Genomic DNA, 24535 nt, shown 5'->3' with positions numbered 1-24535 from the left:
AAGCACTTAACATGGCTAGCTGTAGCTGCTTAGGTGGCATTTTGAGCAGTTAATCCCCACTATGCCACTTGCCTTACCCTTCTGAGCACACTCAGAAGATCCTGTTCTGGCTCCTTACTATTTGTGGTCATCCTATGCCTCCCAGGTAGGCATGTGAAGGTCTCCATAATGGTAGCTGAAGACCAACTGTATCTAGCAACTGGTGGAAGAGGAGGACCTTCCCACCTTTTAGTGAAATAGCCTAGGGATTAGGAGTCTTTGCTCAATTACACTGGTGCACACCAGAAATAATTCCCTTGAAATCAGTGGAGTTTCACCAGCGTAGCACTGGTGCAAACCAGTAAAGCCTGAAAGCTTTTCTGGATTCACAGTTTAATTGAGGATCTGGTTCCATACGAGTGGATCTCTCATGAACCTCTGAAGATTGAAGAGTTACCTTTTTCAAATTTTGCTGAATAGTTGTGCTGTCTCTGTCCACAACCTTCAGCATTTCTTGGCTTGCCATGTAGAGGATATTCGCTGCAGAGAAAGAAAACAAACATAAAATTACAAAATACATCTCTTACTGAAAAACATGGGCTTAATCTTGCAAGCAGGTATGACCAGCTATATTGTCTCTGTAGACAATCCCACTGAAGACAACAGAGCTGACAGAAAGGGCCTCCATGGAGGGCTGCTGCATACCAAGCAATATATGGCTCATTTTCAGGGAAATCCATTTTTCACTTGACCCGACCCATCTGCTCTCATCTTTTTGGGTGGGATATCTGAGAGAAGATAATAGGGGAGCAAAAGGAAGTATCGCTTATGTAATATATTATTTCTTTGTTCCTTCTATCATTCTCTTTGGAAGAGTAAAAAGTAATGTGTAATTCTGAGACGCTTGAGGACATTTTCATTTACAAAGTGCATTGTGAATACAGAGCTAATCTTCTCAACAACCTATAAGTTAGGCAATTTAGTATTTTATTGTTGCTGTTGTTGTCATATTGCCTACTGTGCTAGGCACTGACATAACAAAAAGATAGTTCACCTCTCTAGGAATGTACAGTCCGAGTATGATCCTAATCGAATAGGTAGATAAGGGATCAAAGATAAAAAGTTGACATTCTGGCTCCTTGGGAGTCCATGGTGGAGCTGCCGAACAGTCAGTTGTGCAGGATCAGAGGCAAAGTAAGCATCACAGCTAGACGCAGAATGTGGAGCTGTTTGGTTCTGAGCCTAGAATTCAACCCGTACGATCAGACCTCTTTTTTTACTTGAAACAGGTAAAAACCTTTCATGAAATAACAAAAAAATATTTTTCCTGGTGACAGCATGATTTCTTTTGCATGCACGAATATGGCCATCATTTCAAAGCCAGAATAACTAAGTAAGAAACACCTCTCTTATGTAGAACAACCTGTCCAAACTTCCTCTAAGCAACTGCAGGTTTTCCACAGAATTAAGATATTCTCAAACTTTGAGGAAACAACTTTTGCTCCTTAAATGGGCAGCTTCAAGGTGATCACTTTTTAGATGTGAAACTTCAATTGACTGCATGCAGATGGACTGCTGAACTGAAACATTATTTTGTACGGTGCACATACTCAAGTGAATATTAGCAACACACTGTGGATCCTTTTGGCATTAAATGTCTTTGCCACTTTACTCCCTCAGCCTGCTCTCAGGGCTTTGCTTAATTATAATTCCTGGGCTGAATACAAAAGAACAAGTATTCATATTTAAATAAATCGAATATGGAAATATTCAACACTATAAAAAAATGCAAACTCTCACCTGTTGTTTGATATGGCACTTGAAAGGTAACAACTCAGACTGCAGCTGTAAAGCAGATGTTTAAATCCATCTGATGATCTCTCAAAAACGTCACCATGTAGTCTTACTGATTTTAGTGGCAGCAGTGGGTGCCTGGTGTCTCTGAAAACTGGATCAGCTTAAATATTTCTAGATTCAAAGGTTTGGCGGACTGACAGGATCAGTACACTCATCTACCCTGCACTCCTGTACAATACTGATACAGATGGTTGACCAGTAATTCCTGTGTCCAGCCCGGATCTTCTGGTTGAGCGAGGGCACAGCTTATAGGTTACCTTGTAAGTGTTACAAATGATTCTCCACGTGGATCATTTATAAAGCAATCCAGGATCATGCCAATGGAAGGTAAAACAGGATGCTTAAAGGATGCTGCATGACCTGATCTGGAGCACTTCTGTACCTGCTCATGTTTGTCACAACCCTACGCCAAGAGGGACCGTTCTCACTGTCAGCATAGACTGCAGGGGGTTTTGCCTCCCTCTATAACAGATGGCATGGCATTTTTCCTGGGATATTGTGAGTATATTTTAATAAACGACTTAGGTCCTTGCAGATGGTGCTCTCATCCCCCCGGGTTCACCCATGGTGGGTTAAGGTGTTCTTGGTGCCTTGAGTCAACGTTCCTGATAGCTGTGTAACAGGGTTGTTTGTGTAGTTTTAAGAATAGGTTAGACAAGTACTTTTATAGGATGGTTGGATGGGGATGACTCTGTGTTGAGCAGGGGGGTGGACCAGATGATCTCCCGAGATCCCTTTCAGCCCCACTTTTCTATGATTCACTCTTGAAAGGGCTGACACCCCTTTCCTCCCTTCTCCATCTGGCCAGTGCTATATGCTGATGCAATGCCAATGGTTTCGCTTTTACCCTGTTACTAGAAGTTGATGCCCGTGTGCTCTTTGGAGCGCAGGGGTTTCCTTAGCTCTGGTGGGGAGAGCACAAGGATGTGGTGACAAATACCTCCCTCCTTTTTCTCTCCTTTCCATAAACCTGAACAAACACTAGCAACAACCAAATCTGCAGCTTTCTGTGACCAAAATGCCCCCTAAGACACTAACTCTTCCTTGAGAAGCACAGTGGAAGCATTAATTTCTGTGACACATTTTGGTATCTGCACCAGGGGAGGGTTGCGCACAAACAGTTAATGAAGGCTTCAGGCCCCATGTGCTAGCACATTCCCACATAGTGTGCTGATGGAGGAAATGGCAATCACACAGGTCTGTGGTGGTGACCAAAAACATTCTGTCTGGACAAGTTCCAGCAATGCTCTGAGGAAATGGAAATGGGAACAAATGCCACTAGGGAGAGAAGTGATGTTCAAGAGATCAAGTGTTAGAAGTCATTGTGACTTCTCTCAAAATCAAAACAAAAGAGGACCTGGAAAGCAGGAGCTGCTGCTAATCCAGGCTCTGCCTCCTGCAGAAAGCTGGATCCTTACCCTGCACACTCCCGCAGAGTCCTGAGATGAGAGCTGGATGAAAGGTTGTCACATGATTGCCTTTCACAGACTCATAGAGCAGTAGGGCTAGACAGGACCTCCAAAGGTCATTTAGTCCAACCCCCTGCTAGAGGCAGGATCATCTGTATTGAGACCATCCATTACAAATCCTTGTCCAACCTATTAGTAAGACTACACATTTAACCCTGACATACAACCACAAGGCATGACACCCTAACCTGCCACAGATAAAGGAAGGGGACAATGGCAGCCAATGTCCTGCTGCTGTAAGGGTTGTTAAAATATGCCTGAGAGATCCAAGGAAGAGGGTCATGCTCCTCGCTATGGAGCAAGGCAAAACCTTCATTGTCTGTGCCAATCTGACTACGGGTTAAAATCCTTCCTCCCTCCCCAATATATGACAACTGGCTTGACCCGGAGCAGAGGGGTAAGACCCTTTAGCCAGGAACTTCTGGGTGTAAATCTCAGCAGGAGCACTGGCACACCCTAGTCAAAATTCAACGACCAACCGCAGCCAAGGCCCAATGCTTCTGAGGAAGGTGAACCCCTCCTTCCCCCACTGCACACAAGTAGCAACAGTAGGGAAAGAAATCCTTTCCAGTCCCATGTGGCAACCAGCAAAGCCCAGCAACTGGGAAATACCCATAGCAGAGCATAGGCATATCTATTCTTTGATCATCTCTGACCAATGCTTTTCTAACTTCTCTCGAACTCCTCCAGTGATAAAAGTTTCTTTACTATTCATTCCATCCAGGAAGAGAGCACACACCAATTGCAGAGGCTTCCTCAGCCTAACGAACGGTTTTTAAACCCAAAAGCTTGCTAAAATGTTATTTTCTCCAACTATTTAACTATTGGTCTAATAAAAGATATCAGATTCACCCGAAGAAGCTTGTCCTCCAATGATGGAGAGTCCATAACTTCCCTAGGCCGTCTATTCCACTGGTTCACTCTTCCAACGTGACGTTTTTCTGGATATCCCATGTAAACCTAATTTGCTGCAACTTCAAGCCACTGGTCCACATCCTGGTCTCTGCAGAAGGGAGAAAAGGTGTTTTCCCTCTTCTTTATGGCAGTCCTTCAGCTATTTGAAGTCTAATATCATGTCCCCTCTTAGCACCTTTTCTGTAAGCTGAACATGACTTATGTGAGACAATACAAAGGTACTGGAGAATCTGGCAGCATTTGAATGATAAAATTCATCAAAGTTACATTTTTTGGTATTAATGGCATGGAGGCCTGATCTAGACATCCACAGAGCCCAACGTGCTGGACCACCCCAGGCTTTTGTGCAGCCTGCTGCTGGCAATCAAGTAACCTAATCCCTCTGAACAGCAGTACTGCAACAGCAAACCCCTCTCAATCTCCCCAAAACAGAGGCTGGAGCCAAGCATTAAAACTCTTTCTCCTCAATACACCTTCAACCTCTGCCAGTGTGTCCATTACAAATCTTTTGTTTTTATGACTAAAAGGGCATCTTGTGGGGCAAAATCATGTTTATCTGAAGAGAGGCAGGAGGAAGAAACCCCTGTCCCTGACTGCTCACTGATTTCAAATTCTGTTTTTCCAGACAGAGCAGATATAACCCCAGTGTTCAAAGCTTTTCCCCTCTAAATGTCAAAAACAATTTGTGTGGGAGGAGGTAAAGGTAGGGCATCCATAAGAGTCAACAGTACTCGGTGTGCTGGCCTTTCAGGTGATACTTTCTAATATAAGCTTCTCATTTGTTTGATGTGAACAAAGAAAATCCTATGAGGCATTGTGTGTAGGAGCACCGATGGCCATCCTTACCATGGCCGCTCTTCCCAACAAACGTGCTCACCTGTTTACCGTCTTTTCTGTGTCAATCTGGAGGTGACTGCTTGTCAGTTGTACCTCAAATATAATCAGATCTGGCTCCAGCTGGAGCCAATGAGAGTTTAGCTGCTCATTTCCAAAAGCAGCAGGACCCAATATGTTGGGATGAAAGAGTCTATGAACAAATAAAATACTGACCAACACTGGAATTTGACAGGTCACCATCAGCTACAATCCTGCTGGGGATAAGGCATGTGGTTTCCTGTTCTCAGCTCAGCCCAACAGTAGGTGCATCTATACATGCCCCTGACTGTGCAGTTATTACTGTGCAGTCATTTAGTACTTGCTTTAGCAAGTACTAAATGACTGCACAGTAACTGCTGTTAGTGCATAGTCCGGCAGTGCATGGATCATTTCCAACCCTACTGTGCAGTAAAAACGAGCTACTGCGCAGTAGCATTGACATCACGGTTCGTGTCTGCCAATGCTACATTGCCGTAGCGATGAACCACATCGCCGTAGCTTGTCGCTAAGACAATGAAGTGTCTCATTTAGACGCACCAAGTGAAAGCAAAACTGAATTTGGATAAGAGCACCAATGCTTAAAAAATGTTTTATGCAATGTAATGTAATTAGCATCTTTGATTCCTCTCTTCCAGTCTCAGCAGAGTCTCTCCCCGATCTCTGATTTATGAGATCACATCCGTTGTGTTCTGTTTGTAGTTCTGGATTTCTGTCTGGCTCTTGCATGCAGGGTTTTTCTTCTCTTTTGGGAATTGTTTCTGCCAAGCAGAAATCAGAAGTATCGACAGGTACAAGGTATAGAAAAGAGGTTAGGCTTTTCAAAAGAGCTTCATGGAATTAGCTGCCCAATTCCCAGTGAAATTTAACAGAAGTAAGTCTACCTCCTTTAGACTCCTGGAAAAGTCCTAAATGTATGCTACCATTTTCATGGTGATTTGCACAACTTGAAACACCTGAGGCCTGAGACACTCAGTTCAATAAGTGAAAATAGTGGAGAAACTAAATAACAGTGTCTACAATGTATACAACATCCCAAGATCAAGCAGAGTACAAGAAAGTAACAATGCCACTATGAAAAGGCAGATGTGGAGCAAGTTAGGCTACTCAAAAGGGTTCTGTAGCTAAAACTAAAGGAATAAAAATCCTCAGAGGCTGCACAGATGCTCTTTTAAAAAGAGACGTTTCAGAAGATTTACCTACTACTTGGCAAAAAGCAAATCTGGAAGAGAAGGAGAAAACCAAAGTGACTAAAGGGCAGCGACAAGAGGTTATTCAAGACAAATAGAAATCCTTTAAAATTCAGAAATCTGACCCTAGAAACAAACTTACAGCAGACCTTAGGGAAGAGGAAATAAGGACTGAAATGGGTTTCAAAAAACAAATAGCTAGAGATGTAAAAACAAACAACAAAAAATTCTTTACGATTATCTGAAGCAGGAAGCCAGCAATGGAAATGATGAATCTCTTGGATTCTTAGTGGGTAAAGGATGTAATTAAAGAAGATAAGGATACCGATTGGAAGTGAAATGATCTTTCTGTACCAGCCTTTACTGTAGAGATGCTTATCGAGGAGTCAGTCCCTCCCTGTAACAAAGATGAGATATTCTGAGACACTACAGTGTCAGAAATAATAGAGGTGCAACCAACTGATCTTTTTAAAAGGAGTTAGTTACTAAATTCAGGTGGCACACCCCAAAACTGTGAGGGAGCTGAAATGCTAATACAAATAAGCAATCTCTTTCATTCAAAACAGTCTTTGTTCAGAAGTTTAGAGAGTAGACATTGTTGTACCAATATGTAAAAGAGGCCCTGAAGTTAACTGGGGGACTACAGACCAGTACTCCATACCTGAACTGATTGCAAATGTAATAAAAACAGGAGAATGGGAACACCTGGAGATTGTGATGTGACATGGTCTAATCAATATAGACTGTGAAAGGAAAACCATGTTTCACCAAGCTGCTAGAATTTGTGAATGTGTTGATACAGTGTGGAAAAGAAAAACGTGCTCCATGCTGCAGGCCTGACGGGGTTGGAGCCAGAGCAGGAGCCGTGACTCAGGGTAAACAGTGGCAGAAAGGGGGAAGCCAAGTCCCCCCCCCTCCATAAACAGTTTGGCCTTGATCCTATACAAACATAGAAACATTTAAACACATGCTTAATCAATAGACTGTAAGTAATTGTGCTTCAATGGGGTGACACACAGAGCACACACTTAAGCATATACTGGCTTTAACTGCTAAATTAGGGTCTTTGTCAATTTTCCTTGTTATTTATATGGATTTTCACATAGTAACTAAGGCAAAAGGCAACCCACTCCCCCAAACCCCCAAAACAAAAACAATCCCTCCCTCCCCCTCAAAACCAAAAAAAACAGGCTAAAAGAAACAGGAAAATCTGCTGTAAATCCACAAACACTGGAAAGAGTAACTGGAGACAGCTGTAGTGGCCCAAATGATTCTTAATACTTTTTATTAAACTGATTACATTTCAAGTTGCTGGGGTCCGTCCTATTTAGAACCCAAACCTTACAACTTAATTAAAAAATGGGGGAAGAAAGGGGGCACGCATTAATTATCCAGTCCTTATGATTAATAAAACACATTTCACTTTTGAGATGGAAAGATGTATTAAACTGTAAACGTCGCTTATCTGCTTAAACCTTTCATGTGTATATTCTCTCTGTACAGTATACTGGAAAAGGAAGCCCTAGATCCATTCACAGGTCAGGTTTGTGAAGTTAACTGCACCACAAGTTTCTCCACATGACCCTGCCAGTGACCCCTCTCTTGACCTGGAAGGATCACTCTCTCTCCATGAATTAGGGGTGATTAAGTATCAGTGTCAGTTTAGTCTCATGCCTTTGCTAGGCAGAGATGAACAACTATGCCAAAATGTGTTTGATTTATTCCTAGTGGTTTTGTGACAGAGGAACCCTGATTGGGCTCAAATCAAGGGGCGAGGAAAGAAGAGTGCTTTATATCACCAGGAGTTCTTTACCTAAAATGTCACAACCGGGGCTTAGCATCTGTTGGAGAAATTAATAGTTTTCACAAAACCTAATTGAAGAAATCAAGCTTTTCAGTCTTGTTGTTATTTACCACTGATTCAATTAACCAACTGTCAGATGAATACCTGTATCTGTTGAGCTGAACTTCAACTCCCCGATCTACTCATGATACACAGCCAGGCCAATACATTGCAAAATAAAAAATTCCTCTGCTTTGCAGAAACAAGAATAGAGCACCATTATTTATTCTGAGGGTGTAAGAGCCTGAGCTTGTATATCATGAATATGGCTAGGGGTGCACCAGTAAAGATTTTCTTGGCTGATAACGATAGCCAATAATTAGCCAACCATATTGGCCAATGCTGATCCGATAACTGAGATTTAGAAATAGTGCGAGGCAGTTTAAACTATTGACATAAATCTTTTTGTTTGTTCTGTATTTGAAATACACACACACACGCACCTCCTGCCTGCTCTGGCCCTCGATGAGGGAGGCAGCAACTCCCTTATTCTCACGCCCCCTCGCCCACAGCTACTACTTGCAGCCCCGCTCCCTGCAGAGCTCGTGCTGCCATCCAGAGCGGGCAGGGCAGACCCTCGCATGGACGGCAGTGCTGGCCGTGTTTTGAACCGCAGAGTATGCCATTGCCTTGGCGCTGGCCAGCTCCGCACAGCCGAGGTCCTGGGGTCGCCAGGGAGAAGCCGCTTTTGCAAAGGAGCCCAGTGCCTGGCGGAGTGGAGCATCCCTCACGTGGAGTCTTACCTTGCCTGTGTGCAGCCCCATGTCTCCGCAGCAGTCCCAGTGCTTGCACCCCTGCTGCGCGCACCGTGTTGCCACAGCAGTGGCAGCAGCAGGAGCCGGTAATGGTCCCTTTGTTGCTGAGCGTGGTATCCTGTGACCACTCCCTGGCACTCCCTCCTGCTCCTGCAGCTCACTGGGAGCTGTAGTCTGCTGTGGGCTTGGGATGGTGGTGGGGTGCAGGGACTAGATTACACATGCCAGGATGCTCTGGCCACATGGCCGTTAATTATTGGGTAAAGCGACCAAAAGAAGCCAATAATGTAATGTCTCCTTTTATTGGTGCCGATCTGATAGCCAACTGATATATCAGTTCACCCCTAAATATAAGGTTTTAGAAGTCAACGGATCTATACTGCAATTTGAAAAAAACTGCTAATTGCAAGGAACAAACATGATTTTATTCAATTCAGCTAAACATTCCACTTATATTTGACTCACTAAGCACCTTAGTGATTTCCTTGTACTTCACTTCTGTTGTGTGAGCAGGTACGTGTGTGTTCTGCTGAAATCCATTAGTCGCTTGCTTGATTACTGGGTGTTGCTGATTTGCAGCCAAAAGTATTATTAGTGGACACAGCTAACTGCAAACCCGCATTGGAAACTGAATGGTCACATTGTGTTGGTTCTGACGATGCAACACAACTTGAAACATGTCTGTTAAGAAAAAACGTCTAAACAAATGTGGTCTACATATGTCAAACCAGTTTATAAATACAGGATTTTAGACTTGATTGAGTTACACTTAGACATGAGCCTCAAATTTTTGGGGGGAAATATCAACAGTGCTTTGCTGGATTTTAGATCTCACCCCACACTGTCTTGCCATGTGGTAAATACTCAGTAATGTTAATCAAAAATATACTGTAATATTCTTTGCTTATCTAGTCATCTTGATCCTGATATACATGAAAAAAATACAAAACAGGTACAAAGTGACAACACAATAAATAAGCAAAAGATATATTAACCAAGCATTTGGTTAACCTAGCATTTAAGAAATACATTTGAAAAGTCTCTTTCATCAACCAAAATGAAAGGTTAACTTTTAATTCATACCCACAATTTTTAAGTTTCTTCTTCAGGCTAATATAAGCATGGGAACACAAAAGGCTCCCGAAGCACTGCCCCTCATGTTAATAGATCCATTTACCTTGGCCCACAAAGGAGAATGGTAAAAACTTATGAATTCCCTTTACTAAAAGTGCCTCAAAGTTATGTTACTTCATGGCTCAAAAATTCAATATTTTTATAAAAAAATAAAAAGCGCACACACTTTAAAATTAGGGCAACCTGTTTTAAGGCCCAGGCTGACTCCAATCTTTTGATGTAATTTAAACTTACTAAATAAAAATAAAATAAATGCTAAATAAAAAATAAAGTACATGTTTTAAAGAAAAACAAACCCATAGCCCAGCCCCTGGCACAGATCTTTGAAAACTCCTGGCGCTCCAGTGTAGTGCCTGAAGACTGGAAGAAGGCCAATGTGGTGCCGATCTTCAAGAAAGGGAGGAGAGTGGATCCGGCTAACTATAGGCCCATTAGCCTGACTTCTATCCTGGGGAAGATCCTAGAAAAGTTTATTAAGGAGGCCATCCTTGAGGGACTGGCCCAGGCTAACATCCTAAGGGATAGCCAGCACGGGTTTGTTGCGGGTAGGTCTTGTTTGACCAATCTCATTTCCTTCTATGACCAGGTGACCTATCACCTGGACAAGGGAGAAGAGGTTGATGTCATATATCTTGACTTCAAAAAAGCTTTTGATCTGGTATCCATGATCACCTCTTGGCCAGACTGGCCAGTTGTGGCCTTGGCTCCACCACAATCTGCTGGCTGGGAAATTGGCTCCGTGGTCGGACCCAGAGGGTTGTAATCGATGGCAGTCACTCATTGTGGTGCCCTGTGACCAGTGGGGTCCCTCCAGGCTCTGTCCTGGGACCCATACTGTTCAACATCTTCATTAACGATGTGGACACTGGAGTCAGGAGTGGACTGGCCAAGTTCGCCGATGACACCAAACTTTAGGGCAAACCATCCACGCCAGAGGACAGGCAGGTGATCCAGGCTGACCTGGACAAGCTCAGCAAATGGGCAGACGAGAACCTCATGGTGTTTAACACCGAAAAATGCAAGGTTCTCCACCTTGGGAGGAAAAACCTGCAGCACCCTTATAGGCTCGGCAGTGCTACGTTGGTTAGCACTACAGAAGAAAGAGACTTGGGGGTCATCATTGACCACAAGATGAACATGAGCCTGCAATGCAATGCTGCGGCTAGTAAAGCGACCAAAACGCTGGCTTGCATCCATAGATGCTTCTCGAGCAAATCCCGGGACGTCATTCTCCCCTTGCACTCGGCCTTGGTGAGGCCGCAGCTGGAGTACTGCGTCCAGTTTTGGGCTCCACAATTCAAAAAGGATGTGGAGAAGCTGGAGAGAGTCCAGAGGAGAGCCATGCGCATGATCAGAGGTCAGGAAAACAGATCTTACGATGACAGGCTGAGAGCCATGGGACTCTTTAGCCTGGAAAAGCGTAGGCTCAGGGGTGATCTGATGGCCACCTATAAATTTATCAAGGGTGACCACCAGGATCTGGGGGAATGTTTGTTCACCAGAGCGCCCCAAGGGATGACGAGGTCGAACGGTCACAAACTCCTGCAAGACCATTTCAGGCTGGACATAAGGAAGAATTTCTTTACTGTCTGAGCCCCCAAGGTCTGGAACAGTCTGCCAGCGGAGGTGGTTCAAGCACCTACATTGAACACCTTCAAGAGTAAATTGGATGCTTATCTTGCTGGGATCCTATGACCCCAGCTGACTTCCTGCCCTCTGGGCAGGGGGCTGGACTCAATGATCTCCCGAGGTCCCTTCCAGCCCTAATGTCTATGAAATCTATGAAAATCTATGAAACCACAGAAATGGTTGAAATCACCGGCTTAGCCTGCGGAAATAGAGTTTTTTTCAGGGGCTAAGCCTGCTTTTCACTGCACTGAACTAGTTTGTTCTGCAGGTGCAGAGAATACTTCAATTTATTCAATTCATTGTAATTGCTCATTCAAAATTGAGAAATTGAGAGCTGTAAAGCAAGAAATCTTATTTTGCTTTCCAATCTATGAAGGGAGATGTGAGAAGATGAAATCTAAAATCAAAAGGACACGGTGACCATAACCAATCAGTTCAGTTCACTAGATGTATATAAATACTTCCTTTAATGAATCAGTTTCAAATGCAACTGTATTTTTATAGCTTACTTTTTCCTGTGTACTCAGTTAAATAAAATCTTGAATGTGCTAATTTAAATTATTAAAATGTTGCTTTTGTGCATTTCTATAATGAATTTCCTTTTCTATGTAAACTCACATTGACACAAATCATGAGTAAAAAATTACTAATCAAGTAAGAAAAGTATCACTCATAATTTTCTACCATAAAAAGGTAAGAATTATGATTTTAAAGGCATATATATTAAATTATATAATGACTTATATATTGGTCCAGATTCCCTTCTACCGACTGAGAGGAGTAAGTGAACTTAAGCAACTAAGTGTGATTCTAGTCCACCCTGTTGAAGTCCCTGAAAATCCATGAATACATTTACTTCTCTGGCACACTGTCATCTAATCCTTCCACCTGATTCACCAAAAAGCAGTGAAGGCAGAGGAGGACCTAGCTATGTACCTTCTCAAAATGGAAAAATTAAAATTAAAATTGATTTAACTGGCTATTTAAAACACTGATTTAAATCAACCCAGACTGGTTAGTAAGGAGGGGGAATAACTTTGATAAATTTGGAAAACCAAATCAATGATGTCTGGAATCACGCACTGCACATCTATCTGAGACGGCTCTATATAAGACTCCTTTAGGCTAGGGACAGGCATTCAAAAAGCCTGAGTCTGAATTGATTCAATCTTTGCAGGTTAGTCTAACCTGGCTAGGCTAAACCAGTTTGTAACTGTACAGACAACTCCTTTGGACTGAAAAAATGCAGGCACATGCCTGCAGTGGCTCAGGCTAGAAGCCAGAGGTTGCTAGAGCAGCCCCCCATCTCATCCACAGTGCTGAGCTGAGGGGGGTATGGCCAGGCCCTGGCAGGATTGTTTGGTTAGGGAGGGGTTTCTCCCAATCCTGAGCAGCCCAGCAGGGAATTGATAACAGTGTTTATCACCCCATTAAGAAAATGACAGAGAGACATTATCTACCTTTGCTCTCTCTGCCACAGCATAGACTGTAGCCAGCATGTGGTCTGCTAGCTAATGCTGAAAGGTGTCTGCGTAAGGCAGAGGAGATGGCAGAATCCCTGCTTAGAGGGGAGGGGAAGAAGCAGAAGCCAGGCAGATGCCTGCAGTCTCTGCCAGAGCTCCAGCCAGGGAGTAGAAGGGAGGGTCCAGCCTGTGGAGCAGAGAGCTCTGCCCAGTCCAGAGAGCAGGCCAGGATGCTGGGGGAATCTGATTTAACTTAAGCCAGGAAGGGGTTTGGGGCAAACACTGCATAAACTGGTTTGATCCAAATCCCTTAAGGCTGATATTCAGCCAGGTTTATCTCAAACCGGTTTCAGTCATTTTCAAGGAAGAGAAGGAGGAGCTATTCTGGAGAAATACCAGAAACACTCCTGCCCATGAAAAATCAGAGAGGCCTCCTAAATGCAATGATGCATCCAAACTTTTGTTTGCTCTATGATGTGATTTCTTTGCATTAGGTGTTCTGATACCCTACTGCACTTCCAGCTCATATCAGACTTGCTGTCTAATATCAGTCCTGGGTTTGAAAGTCTTTTGACACTTTGCTTTCCAGATATGCTCCTTCCATTGAATATCTGTCTTTTAAATTATTTTTCCTTGTATACTTTCTGAGCCTGAATTTTTCCAGACAGAATCTCATGTAGTTATTTTTCTGCTTGTATTTCTAACCTTTATACTCCTTTCTATTATATCTTTGTCCCTTACTAGTGTTTGGACCAGCTCCCATTTTAATATCATCTGTGAGGTTTGTTAACATGCCATCTCTGCCTCTGAAATACAACCAGGCCTAGCACTGATTCCTTCTGTACCTCACTAGTAATCATTTGCCAACTTGTTTGTAACACAAGAACAAGAGAACATTCATTGAAATACAAAACCAATAAAAAAGGAAATACTTTTTCACGCAATGTGATTAAACTAGAATTTATTGCCAAAGGAAGCTATCAGGGCCAAGAACATAACAAGGTTCATAAAGAACTGGATAGTTATACGAGTATCAAAGAATATCCAGAGTTATCATAACCAACAACCAACTTTTGGGATGCACTTCAGGACTGAAACCAAAATATATCTATAAGGGATTCAAATGGGATCTACATGGGGGTATAGGTGGTCCTAAATATGCCTACTGCTAAACTCCTGCACTTTCCATGGAAATGCCCACTGCTAGAAACAGGATGCTAGACTCAGTGGACACCAGGTTTGATTTATATGTTACTGTGTAACTAAAAACTATGACAGAATCATGAATTTTTATCCATCCATATCTAAAATGTGTATGAACTATTTTTAGCAGCATATTTTCAGAAACTAGAAGCAGATTTCAACTTTCCTTTATGCACATAAATGGTATCTTCCTAGCCTTGTACCTAGATGTTTTTCACCCTGCCCCAGCACTGTGGGTACATAAACATGCATGCACAGAATATATGCAGGAGGCTACAAACTCACGTGTAGCTGAACCTAAATTTGGGAAACAATAGAGGGGAGGTGGCCACATACGTGTCATGCTTTAGCTGTAGTTTACTTGAACAGAATGCCAGACAGCAGGGGTCTACACCCCTTCATCCAAAGAAGATTTGAATGAGTCACTATCTGACTTCCCACCCTCATGGTCTAACCATCATACCACAGCTTGGTCAGTATCCAGGGCCCTTCTCCAGTGCTCCCCTTGCAAGAGAGCCTCCTGTATTCACTAGCCATTGAATAAAATTAATGGAATGCAGAATGGAAGTTCCTGCCCTGACACAAGGATCTAGGTTAGAACCCAGGGTCTGCATCACCTGCATGACTGAGTCGCACACCCCTTAGCTCAGGGGTGGCCAATCTGTGGGTACATGCCACAAGTGGCATGGGCAGCCTGTGTGTGTGCAGTAGATCTGGGAGGGACCAGGCAGCACAGCAGCAGAGGGCAGGGAGCAGAGCAGCTGATATACAAATAAGAGCTTCCTTTCATCTGTATTATTGTTTATGTACATGCTCTATTGGCTCCATAATAACCTAGATCAGGGATTGGCAACCCTGGTACATGTGCCAGATAATGGCACACAAGGCCATATTCCTTGGCAGTGCCACAGCCAGCCCAAGCTCTGGGCAGCTGGCACTAGGCACTGAGCCCAGGCTGCTTGCAGCAGGACTTTCAGCCTCCCAGCCAGCTGCTGTGACCAGCCCAGGCTCCATGGCTGGCAGATTTGCCCAGAACCCAGGCTGGTTGCAACTGGGAGGCTGGAAACAGCTGCATGGGGCTCTGTAGCCCTAGCAATGGCTCTGTGGCAGGTGCGCATGCACCTCTGGGCACACGGCTTGGAAGGGGCCTGGGGCAGCGCAACCCTGGCTCCTCCCCTACCATCCGCTTGGAGGTGCATGTGAAGCTGCCGCTAGCAATGATGATAGGGCCCTTCTTGGCTCCCCTGCATCTGGCATGCCAGACTGAGGAGTGGTTGGCACTCTAAGTCAAAAATGTTGCCGTCCCCTGACATAGGTGTTCCTCATGTTTTCCTCCATTTTTTTCCATCACCAACACATTTTTCCCTTTACTAGTAATGAATTAACATTGGAAGCTTTGGACTTGCTCATTGTCATCTGTCTATATTTCTGGTGGGCCATAAGATCAAATGCCAAAGGAATGGCCATCCAAGACATGTTTAAGTTAGTCTACTTCCGTCAGCCTAAGCACATGTTCTGCCCGCTGAAGTTGGGCTTCCACTACGTAAACGTGGTTCCCATCTTCAAAAAGGGGAGGAAGGAGGACCCAGGAAACTATAGGACAGTTGGTCTTACCTCGATCCTAGGCAAGCTGTTTGAGAAAATTATGCTGGCACACATCCAGGAGGGGCCAGCCAGGGACTGCATGCTTAGGGGCAACCAACATGGGTTCATCAGTGGCAGGTCCTGTCAGACCAACCTGGTGGCCTTCTATGATCAGATTACCAGATCATTAGATGCAGGGGTAGCAGTGGACATAGTCTTCCTGGACTTCCGGAAGGCATTTGACACTGTCTCTTACCCCGTTCTCATTAAGAAACTGGGCGACTGTGGTGTCAACACCCACACAGTCAATAGGGTCGCCAACTGGCTGGAGGGCCGCACCCAGAGGGTGGTAGTGGATGGGTCCTTCTCAACATTGAAGGACGTGGGCAGTGGGGTTCCGCAGGGCTCAGTCCTCGGGCCCGCACTGTTCAACATCTTCATCGGTGACTTGGATGAGGGGGTAAATAGCACCCTGTTCAAATTTGCTGATGACACTAAGATGTGGGGGGATGTGGGCACGCTAGAAGGAAGCATCAGGCTTCAATCAGACCTAGACAGGCTACGAGGGTGGGCGGATGTGTATAGGATGGGATTCACATCCACAAGTGCAAGGTGATGCACCTGGGGAGGAATAACTGGCACCATACCTACAGGCTGGGGAACTCCCCTCTTGTCAGCATGGAGGCGGAAAAGGATCTTGGAGTCATAATTGACTCCAAGATGAACATGGGCTGGCAGTGTGGGGAGGCAGTCAGGAAGGCCAACCGCACCTTGTCATGCATCCACAGATGCATCTCAAGCAGGTCTAAAGAGGTGATCCTCCCCCTCTATGCGGCACTGGTCAGGCCGCAACTGGAGTACTGAGTCCAGTTCTGGGCGCCGCACTTCAAGAGGGATGTGGACAGCATGGAGAGGGTCCAGAGGAGGGCCACTTGCATTATCAGGGGACAGCAGGGCAGGCCCTATGAGGAGAGGTTATGGGACTTGAACCTGTTCAGCCTCCAAAAGAGAAGGCTGAGGGGGGATCTAGTGGCATGTTATAAACTAGTCAGAGGGGATCAGTGGACATTGGGGGAGTCACTGTTCCCCCGAGCACCGCCAGGAGTGACCAGGAATAACGGTCACAAGCTGGCAGACGGCAGGTGTAGGATAGATATCAGGAAGCACTACGTCACGGTCAGGGCGGCTAGGATCTGGAATCAACTTCCAAGAGAGGTGGTCCTGGCTCCTACCCTGGGGGTTTTTAAGAGGAGGTTGGATGAACATCTTGCTGGGGTCGTTTAACCCCAGTATTATTTCCTGCCATGGTGGGGGGTCGGACTAGATGATCTACTTAGGTCCCTTCTGACCCTAGAAACTATGAAACTACATTTACTACATGCACTTTTATGTTGCTTTTTGGCCCTACAGGCTATGATATAACATTCCCTATTCAAGTTTTAATACTTGATTCTTCACAGTTTTCCAAAAGTATTTATTTCAGTACTTTTTTTGAAGGTACTGAGGCATTTTTCTTCTGCTTTAGTGTGTGTTCAGCTCTCAGGTCCATATAAAACAATAGACCGAATAATTGTTATGTGAAGCTGAAGTTTGTTCTTTTTTAGTAGTTTTGCAGAGCTAAAAACTCTGCAGAGAAAAGTAAAAGGTGCTTTTACTTTCGAACTTCTTCCTTAATAACGTGTCTCATCAAACTGTCATGAGGTATTTGTGTTACTTAACTCATTGGCAGCCATGGTCATCAGCTGTTCCACCTGCTGGAAATAACTCCTTAACCTAAACTGCACTATCTGGAAATTCTTTTAGAAGTGACAGTCCTAGCTAGAGTACTTTGTATAGGAAATACCCAATGGAAGACAGCACCAAGAAACTTAACCAGGAAGGACTCAAAGATACATTCCTACACAAATCTAATGTCCTAGAGGGGATCTCCACAGAGACTTCTCCATAATTCTTAGTCACTGTCTCCCAGGATATTTAAGTGAAGTCTTCCTAAGTCAGGCTGGAAAAAACAGTCATCCTGGAACTATTAGATATTAGGAAACATGTGAGAAAAATGTTAGATAAGCCACTGTGTTCACAATGCCATTCCATTTTCCAATATATCTAAAAGGACAAGATATTAGTAAATGGAAGAAAAGGAAAAAACAACAACATTTATTTGGAGAGTGACTGGATCTTCCTGCTGTTATGCATCATTTTGTTTTGCAAGAGTACAAATACATAGGGAAAAATTGGGCCTGGCCCCTAAGAGTTTACAATCTGTCCCTAGACCCTATGACTCTCTAGCACCAAATAGCTCATTCGCAGTGGTTTGTTTTTACTGTCTCGTTCCTAAGAAATAAATTAAAAAAAACAAAATCCGGCAGATCTGATTTGATTCTAGAATATAAAAACTTTTCTCAAAGACAGAAACACCAAGCACTTAGCTCATTCGTACTTTGCAAGTTATTTGCGTATTACAATTTGTCCACTTCTGAAATATCCTCCTGGTACAGACACAGAACTACCCACATTGCAATGTGTTTAATCAAATCTAGATTGAGGTTTCACGTCAGATTGAAATGACCTGCAAAGAGCAGATTTAGCCTTTGAAAATATGTTTTCCTCAGGGAATGTACTACCATCTGGTCACATTTTTTCCTGGTAAGTTGCCCATCTTATTGTAAGGTTCTTCAGAGGAGTGTAACACTAGTTTCCTTTCCAGTTTATCCTTTGCTCCCAAGGAAGCAATCTCTGTCGTTCCTCACAAAGTCTCAGAACATGGTGGTAAGAAATAATAATACCAAACAGCAGTGTAATTTCCTAAGGGGAAAACATATTTTCTATCGGTAATTATTGCCAACAGCAATCTTGGAAATATTGTATAATTTACTGTTTAAAGCATCAAACAGAAGGAACTGGTTAGTACCAGGGATGACTGAAGTAGGAACACACACATGAAAAAACTTAGAAAAAATGTTGATGTTTGGAGATTTACATGATGTAAATGTTTGCTTTGGCTTCCTTGCCCATTTACACACGGGTTTAGAATCAAAACATTTCAATTAGTATACAATAATAATAATAATAAACCCCCCCAAACATGCAGAATAGCTGTATTTATCATAATTGGCTTCCCTAATCTGCTTGATCTTAAAGCTATTGCAAGATCAGAACTATACATAAAAGCTAGCGCAAAAAAATAAAAAAAAAAGCACAGCGGGGACTGAAGGCAACAATAAACAAAACATTATTCAACAATTATATCCAGGTGCTTTACAAACAATAGATGCCTTGTTGGGGAGTGTGAAAAACATTCATTTGCTTTATGCATTGCAGCATGCATGGAGGGGGTGGGGTAAATGATGGAAATTAGAATTTCTCTGGATTAATCCTGCCCTGAGTTACATGGGCACAACTCCCGTTGACTTAAACTAAGACAGAGTATTATGCACCCTAAACTCGAAATGAACTTGGCTGATTGAGCTCTCCCACACTCTGGACAGGCGGTTCTGATGATGGCACTTCTGGTAGGGGCCACAGGTTGATGATGGAAAGTACCTACAGCCCCACCTTGTGTATGGGAGGTGAAAAGACAGGCAGTACTACTGCCAGAGGTGCTCAGAACGGACACTGAAGGGTCCACTTAGGAACTCAGCACAGAGACCCTTGCCAGACTTCTCAGAGATTTCATAGATTTCATAGACATCAGGGCTGGAAGGGACCTCGGGAGATCATCGAGTCCAGCCCCCTGCCCAAAGGGCAGGAAGTCAGCTGGGGTCATAGGATCCCAGCAAGATAAGCATCCAATTTACTCTTCAAGGTGTTCAATGTAGGTGCTTGAACCACCTCTGATGGCAGACTGTTCCAGACCTTGGGGGCTCAGACAGTAAAGAAATTCTTCCTTATGTCCAGCCTGAAACGGTCTTGCAGGAGTTTGTGACCGTTCAACCTCGTCATCCCTTGGGGCGTTCTGGCGAACAGACGTTCCCTCAGATCCTGGTGGTCACCCCTGATAAACTTATAGGTGGCCATCAGATCACCCCTGAGCCTACGCTTTTCCAGGCTAAAGAGTCCCATGGCTCTCAGCCTATCATCGTAAGATCTGTTTTCCTGACCTCTGATCATGCGCGTGGCTCTCCTCTGGACTCTCTCAAGCTTCTCCACATCCTTTTTGAATTGTGGAGCCCAAAACTGGACGCAGTACTCCAGCTGAGGCCTCACCAAGGCTGAGTACAAGGGGAGAATGACGTCCCGGGATTTGCTCGAGAAGCATCTATGGATGCAAGCCAGCATTTTGGTCGCTTTATTAGCCGCAGCATTGCATTGCAGGCTCATGTTCATCTTGTGGTCAATGATGACCCCCAAGTCTCTTTCTTCTGTAGTGCTATCCAACGTAGCACCGAGCCTATAAGGATGCTGCAGGTTTTTCCTCCCAAGGTGGAGAACCTTGCATTTTTCGGTGTTAAACACCATGAGGTTCTCGTCTGCCCATTTGCTGAGCTTGTCCAGGTCAGCCTGGATCACCCATAGGAAAGACTATGCTCTCCTAGGCAAGTGTTTAAGCACGTAAGTAGCTGTACTGAAATCTTTTTAATGGCTTTCCTGGATTAGTGCCTTAGGATGTCCTTTCTTTGTTCCTTTGGAACCATCATTTAGGACACTGTCTGCCCTTGAAAGGGGGACATGTCCCGTAAGTGGATTTAAATGATAAAGAAAGGTGAACTTTATATTTCCCAGTCTCTGCATTAGCTGGTATCATCCTATGTTTTGTATTGTTACAACTCTGCCCCTCACTCCATTTCCCCACAGAGAAAACCCATTTGTGATGGGTTTTTAATACTGATTTTAAATACTGAACTGCAACAATGAGCAGTACTGAACTCATTCTTGGTAATCTGCACTTATACCCTCATCCAATTATGTTCTCATATGCAAAAAATCCTTAGGAGTTTTCTCCTTGTCACTGACCACATGACAGAGTAATACAAGGAGAATGTGAACCTTGGAGGGGGCTTCTGTGATTTATGGCAACAAAGACCTAAATGGTGGTTTAAACTGACACTAGAAATTATATCTAGACTGGAGTCTTTAGCCCACTGCAATTTGGTTTTCAATGTTAATTCATTCAAATTAGGTAACACCTTTGTAAATACCAGCCTAGATACTCCACAAAGGCTTATTCTAGGACACAAATGTGTGTGGTTGATCTACCAGCTTATGCACTTCACTGGAGCTGCTTGGAACAAGCATTTGTAGAGTGTTGACATCAGCCTTACACAAGTGCTAAATAAACACTAATAACAGAAAGAGTGAAATGTAGGATGGAGGGAGCTTCAGAAAGTCATCTAGTCTAAATCTTTGCACTTACGCATGGCTATCTCTGACAGATGCCAGTCTCGCATGTACTTAAAAAAAAATCTCCATTCTATAACTCCCCTAGATCAGCTGTTTTCAACCTGTGGTCTGTGGCTCTCCAGACTATGTCCAAGGGGTCCACAAAAAATGACTATGATCACAAGTATGTGATTTACAAGTATATGAATACCCACACTTACAATTCAAAGGGGTCCAAAGGCACCTCCATAAAAAATTTCTAAAGAGGTCTGCACCTTCATATGAATTTTTTTAAGGGTCCACAAGGGTCCACAAATCAAAAAGGTTGAAAAGCACTGCTCTAGATGCTCTAGTTTCCAGTGCTTCACTTCTCTAACATGTTAGGAAAAGTTTTTTCTAATATCAACCCTTAATATTCTTTGCTGCAAATTAACCTAATTCCCCCTTCCACTACCCAGGGACTAGTGGTAACAACTGTGCCTTTCTCCTCAACACCACCTTTTCTGCATTGGAAGAATATTATCACACCCACCCTCTCCCATCTTTTTTCTACATTAAATTCCTGCCTAATTCCTATAACCATTTCTCAAGTTACAATGGGACTACCAACTTCGAACTAGACACTACATCTTCTCACGTACCTTATACCCCTAAATAAGAAACACAGCTAGTTTTTGGAAGGCGGAATGTAGGAAAGCGAAGATTTTTCCAGAGTCATGGCCAGCAGCATGCAGCAGCAAACTTGCCCCCAGCAAGATCAATGGCTGTTTCAGATCCAAGCTACAGTGCTAACCCTCTTATAGCCACTAAGGAATTGGTCGCAGCTTTTGGCTGCTCAGACAAAAGTTACTGTTGATTCCTTAGCATTGGTGAGAAGGTTAACATTGGACTCCTCCCCTGCTATCTGCTGGACCTGAAAGAAGCAGTAACCATTTTGGTAGCCATAAGAGCACAGCATCTTCACGCTTCTGTTCCTCCATGTTTCTATGCTGGAGAAGAAAAAACAGCTTCCCTGGTCAAAACGCATACCTTAGCATGGTAAATATGGCATTTGTTAGAAAGTTTGAAATGGCACACTTTATATAAAAGGCATGATCAAAAGCACGCTGTAATCAATGGGAGTCTTTCTTTTCAATGAGCTTTGGATCAGGCCCAAAAAGAAAAAAACTCCCACTACGCAAATGACTGTAACCGACACTAACACAAAGCAAGCACAGCTGCTAGTATTTAACTGACAGATACTTATTTTCAACATCTCTTCCGCACTACTGATTATCCTCCTCCTACTCCCAACCCTGTTAACAGTATTTGCAAGTTTGTCAAACTCACCCACTCCGTAGGGACAAAACACCATCAGAGATGAATAAACAGACCTGCAAGCAAACTTCAAATTGTTCTTTGTACTTCCTGGAAGTTATCAACAATTCCATTATCAAAACATTCAAGCCTTATGAGTAATATTTCTAACGGGAAGAAAATGACAGGGGTTTTTTTTTGCAAAAAACCCCAAAAAACAAAAGAAAGAAAGAATGAAAGAAAATTATGGAACATAAGCTGAACAGGAACTTTCCATATTATTATTGTTATTATTTGCACAGGACTTGCAAAGGAAAATGAAACCTTTTACACATAATAAAATGCCCCTGTAAAATTTTTTCTTTCTTTTTTCTTTTATTTGGGGAATAGGACTGTAAATATATAAATAGGACTGTAAATATATAAACGGTATTTGCCTTCCTCCAATAAATTAATATGAGCATCCTACTCTTAAATAGGGAAAACTTTAGTTCACTCAGAGAGAAGAAGGCAGATGTGGGGTTTTTCCATCAGCTTATGTGCTGTCTTGGGAAGGTGAGTTGTCCGACAACATTAAGCAAACATTTTAGTCAGGCATCACACAGGAAAATAAACAGTAGCAGAGGAAACATGAAAATATTAAAGGTTGTTATTCTTTGGCCCCTTTTCCTGGAAGGCAGGTGATAAAATATTACTGTGTTTCCACAGGTAAGGAAACACTCTCTTAAACACTTTGCAAAAATACATATTATGATCATCATTTAAAATGTCAAATAATGGGGCTCCACTGGGGCAGCACACTGGATCCTTCAGAAGCAAGATGACTGAAGGGCTCGAGTTCTGGGTCAGACTGGTGGCTAATCAAGAGCAGTCTCTTGGCTCTTCACACATCCAGTAGCAGCATATTCAGAGAAACATGCAAGACACTTTGCAGACATATGGCAATGAATAACTTATCCCTAGAGGAAAGATTTTCTTCTCCTGCATATGAGCACACAAGGATTGTAGGGAAGAATGGAGGAAGGACGAAGACTTCCTTGCCACCTGTGCCACATGGTCCAGATTGTACAGATACAGAATTTTAATCAGGCAGGTCAGATGCTGCTCTGCAGGACAGCACTTGTCACCATACCCCATTTGGATAACACAGAGGCTGCTCCAACGTGCTGCGATTACAGCACATTGGAGCAGACTCAATTAATTAAGTCTGTTGGAGCGTGGTAATTACCATGCTCCAGCAGCCTCCAGCGTCATGTGTATCAGCATCCCCATGCTTCCAAATGGCAGCAGGAACGCTTTATCTAAAGCTTTTTTGACAAACTTTAGATAAAGCGCCCCAGCTGCCATTTTGAAGTGTGGGGATACTGATACACAAGATGGTCCAGGCACTTTCATTAGCTCTCAGAGCCACTCAAATTAAGTGCACTCCCTGACTCCCCCCACTCCTGGAGCACGTGTCTAAACACCCAGTGTTTCTGGCTATCTAAGCAAAGGCACATTTTGGAAAGGTTTTGGGAAGGTAGACTATTATCTATTATAATAGTCAAACTTGGTATTTAAAATGCGTGGCATTATCAAAAGGAATAAGGCAAATCATGTTCCTCTTCTGGGGCTTTGAGTTGAGCAAGTCTAGAAAACCAGAGTGGAAATTCACAAGTCTAGGAATACAAATCTGCTCAGCCTCTTTCCTACTTTACTACCTGACCTCTCCCCAAAATTATACTCATGCTGATGGATGCCTCGGTGTACTGAGACCCTTTGCAATATGAATTTCAAGGTCAAGGTTCAAAATGTATTAGACGTATCTTATTCTGCCCTGCTTAGGGTCGATGATCCAAAAGTAGCTCAAGGCCAACAAACATCCAATGCTAATTTGTTAGATACATACAGTTCACTGCTCTGGGACTCAGGAGATCTGGGGCTTATTTCCAGCTCTGCCACTGACCGCCTGTGTGACCACAGGCAACTCACCCTATATCACTGTCCTTGCTACTCCCCTTCCTACTCTCTGCCTTGTCCTTTTGGATTA

General features: G+C 43.5%; 1 protein-coding gene across 4 annotated transcripts in view; it reads right to left on the bottom strand.

Moving 5' to 3' along the window:
* The window catches only part of LDAH (lipid droplet associated hydrolase), a 219391-nt gene that overhangs the window by 25483 nt on the left and 169373 nt on the right, over positions 1-24535 (bottom strand). For all 4 annotated transcript variants that reach the window (XM_090031597.1, XM_090031603.1, XM_090031614.1 and 1 more), the window contains exon 6: positions 437-519. In XM_090031597.1, coding sequence (XP_089887723.1) covers positions 437-519 — 83 coding nt within the window. The remainder of the gene's footprint in view (positions 1-436; positions 520-24535) is intronic.

This window comes from Crocodylus siamensis, chromosome 1 (genome assembly GCF_052110815.1).
Source record: "Crocodylus siamensis isolate JL-2025a chromosome 1, ASM5211081v1, whole genome shotgun sequence".
Taxonomy (NCBI): domain Eukaryota; kingdom Metazoa; phylum Chordata; order Crocodylia; family Crocodylidae; genus Crocodylus; species Crocodylus siamensis.
The sequence above is the reverse complement of the archived record's forward strand: the minus strand, read 5'-3'. Positions and strand labels throughout refer to the sequence as shown.